We start from the raw sequence: 2,257 nt of genomic DNA, 5'->3' as shown, positions 1-2,257 counted from the left end.
CTTTTATTTAAGGAAATACGGTATAGTAATACAGCTTATCTGTTTCAACTTTTTATATGGATCTAGTACCTGTTGTACTGTCTCTTAGTTGATTTTATAATCAAAAGCTGTTACAATCTCTTTATGACACCTTCTCCCTTTCCCTTCCTTTCCTTGTCTGACATTAGTTTATTTGTCACAAAATAATAATAATAATTGAAAATAATTGATGAAAAAAATATTAATATCTATGCGAAAACAAAATTGACTTTATCCCTAATAGAAAAACACTAATAATCAGCAAAAAACAGAAACAAAACAGAATAAAATGGAATGTTAGTTGTTACAAGAAGTTGGTACATCTTCTCCATTTATCCTCCTAATCTCACATACCAGCTCAAAAAGTCTGGACTTACAAGAAAAGCAGGCAGAACTGCAAGTATCTAAAAGATTACAAGTTATATGGAACAGTTGATAGTATTATAGTCATACCTGGTGGTATATCATTCAGTGAAAATATATATGTCCCTGGTATGTTGCTATTAAGCATCATAGTGGGAGCTTTGGTAACAGTGGTACCAAATGGAAAGAAAGAAGGATCAGCTGGTACAGAATTTGAATTAATGTTTGAAGATAATCCAGTCTCATCAGCTGATGTAACGTGTACATCAACATAGAGTGCAATACCAAATGTAATGCTTCCATTAGTAACAATTATTGCCTGGAAGTTACTGCCCTAAAAATAATAAATAAAGTGATTAGAGTGTAGCTAGCTATTATTAACAGTAGTTCATGTATTAAGTAATTAATATACTAACTGGGTTTGAGTCATCTTTTTCATAATCTATCCAAGTTGCTATTATTAATTGTGTAGGAGGAGATGTACTGCAGAAAGTATTAGGAAATCCTTCATTAATCTGATCCATAGCTCTCTTTATTAATCCTGAATCAGCAGTAGTCCTACCATATATTTTATTATAGGAATAAGCACCTCTAGTTTTGAGCAAATGCAATCTGATATAAGCAGTAAACTCATGTCGAAAGTCAATGGATCCCCTGCTTCTAACCTATAGATAGTTTATTATTTAAATGTAATATAAACTGAGAAGTGATCATTAAATTGTATTACTAATAATGGTTAGTGTATAATTATTGCATTATAAGTAAAGCACTATATAATAATAATGCGTGTGTGTAGCTACTAACTGAATAATATTGTAGTGTAAATCCAGCTTGACCAAACCTAACGAAATTATCAATTGGAGGCTGTATTGATTTCTCACTGAGACCAATATATCTAGTACTCATGGTGTCCCCATGTTCTGTGCCATATGGGTAAAGGTCATTAAGAGAAAGACCATTTGTATAACATGTACTCAGTATAACCTGTAAAGATAGTACCATACACTATCATATATATTGTATCTTACTAGTATAACTTGAGTTAGTGATCCCATTATAAACAGATAGTTCTTTCACAGCTAGTGCGTATGATGAATTCAGCTCCTACTGTCCACCACTTTTATAGAAACTGAATAGTATGTAAATAAAACATTGAGTTTAATAATGAGATGATAGTCCAGTGTGTATACTAGCTGCATGGTGGTGCCAGGGCTGTGTTCATTGATAGCATCAAACAAGTATACAGAAACCAGTCCAGGACGTTTGATGGATAGACCCAGTTACAATACTGTATGTATGTTCACTAATTGCAGTTACCACCACTCCTTACCACTCCTATGCTTGTATAATCAACTTGCATGATGATAGATGATGGTATGATTTCTTAATGATCACTAATTTCAGGAGTGGCAATGTTTGCATTCTTTACCTAGTAGTGTAGCTTACAATACTGTAGTGTATATAGTTAGCTTTGAAATGGGCCCAACAGGAGCCTCACCTTAGCACACAAACCAGTCACAGGAGTGGAAATGTTTGCATTCTTCAATACTAGAGGTGCCAGGATCTTTAATGGATAGCTCCAGTTACAATGCTATATGTATGTTCACTAATTGCAATTACCACCACTCCTTACCACTCCTATGCTTGTATAATCAACATGATGGTATGATTTCTTAATATTCAATATTTAGAGGAATGGATATTATTGCGTTCTTCACCAATCCTTTGTTATGTAGCTACATTAATGAAGCACCATGGTGCGTGGACTCGCCTGCTGAGATTCACCTGAGGGATAATGTGTTACTTGTACTGCCCCCATCATGATATTATATATATATATATATATATATATATATATAAGCAACTTGATATTTGA

At 33.5% G+C, this 2,257-nt stretch overlaps 1 protein-coding gene across 1 annotated transcript; it reads right to left on the bottom strand.

Annotated features, from left to right (window-relative positions):
- Nucleotides 1–16: 16 nt before the first annotated feature.
- LOC109591545 (uncharacterized) lies at nucleotides 17–2,030 on the bottom strand. The gene is made up of 6 exons (XM_020007264.1): nucleotides 2,015–2,030; nucleotides 1,410–1,972; nucleotides 1,186–1,365; nucleotides 798–1,046; nucleotides 472–715; nucleotides 17–422 (listed from the first exon to the last, which is right to left on the bottom strand). Exons 2-6 carry the CDS (start codon nucleotides 1,434–1,436, stop codon nucleotides 316–318), a joined length of 807 nt encoding a protein of 268 aa, XP_019862823.1. The 5' UTR covers nucleotides 1,437–1,972; nucleotides 2,015–2,030; the 3' UTR covers nucleotides 17–315.
- Nucleotides 2,031–2,257: the final 227 nt, after the last annotated feature.

This window comes from Amphimedon queenslandica, unplaced genomic scaffold (genome assembly GCF_000090795.2).
Source record: "Amphimedon queenslandica unplaced genomic scaffold, v1.1 AMPQUscaffold_7886_Cont20167, whole genome shotgun sequence".
Classification (NCBI taxonomy): Eukaryota; Metazoa; Porifera; class Demospongiae; order Haplosclerida; family Niphatidae; genus Amphimedon; species Amphimedon queenslandica.
This window is presented reverse-complemented; position numbering and strand designations above follow the sequence as displayed.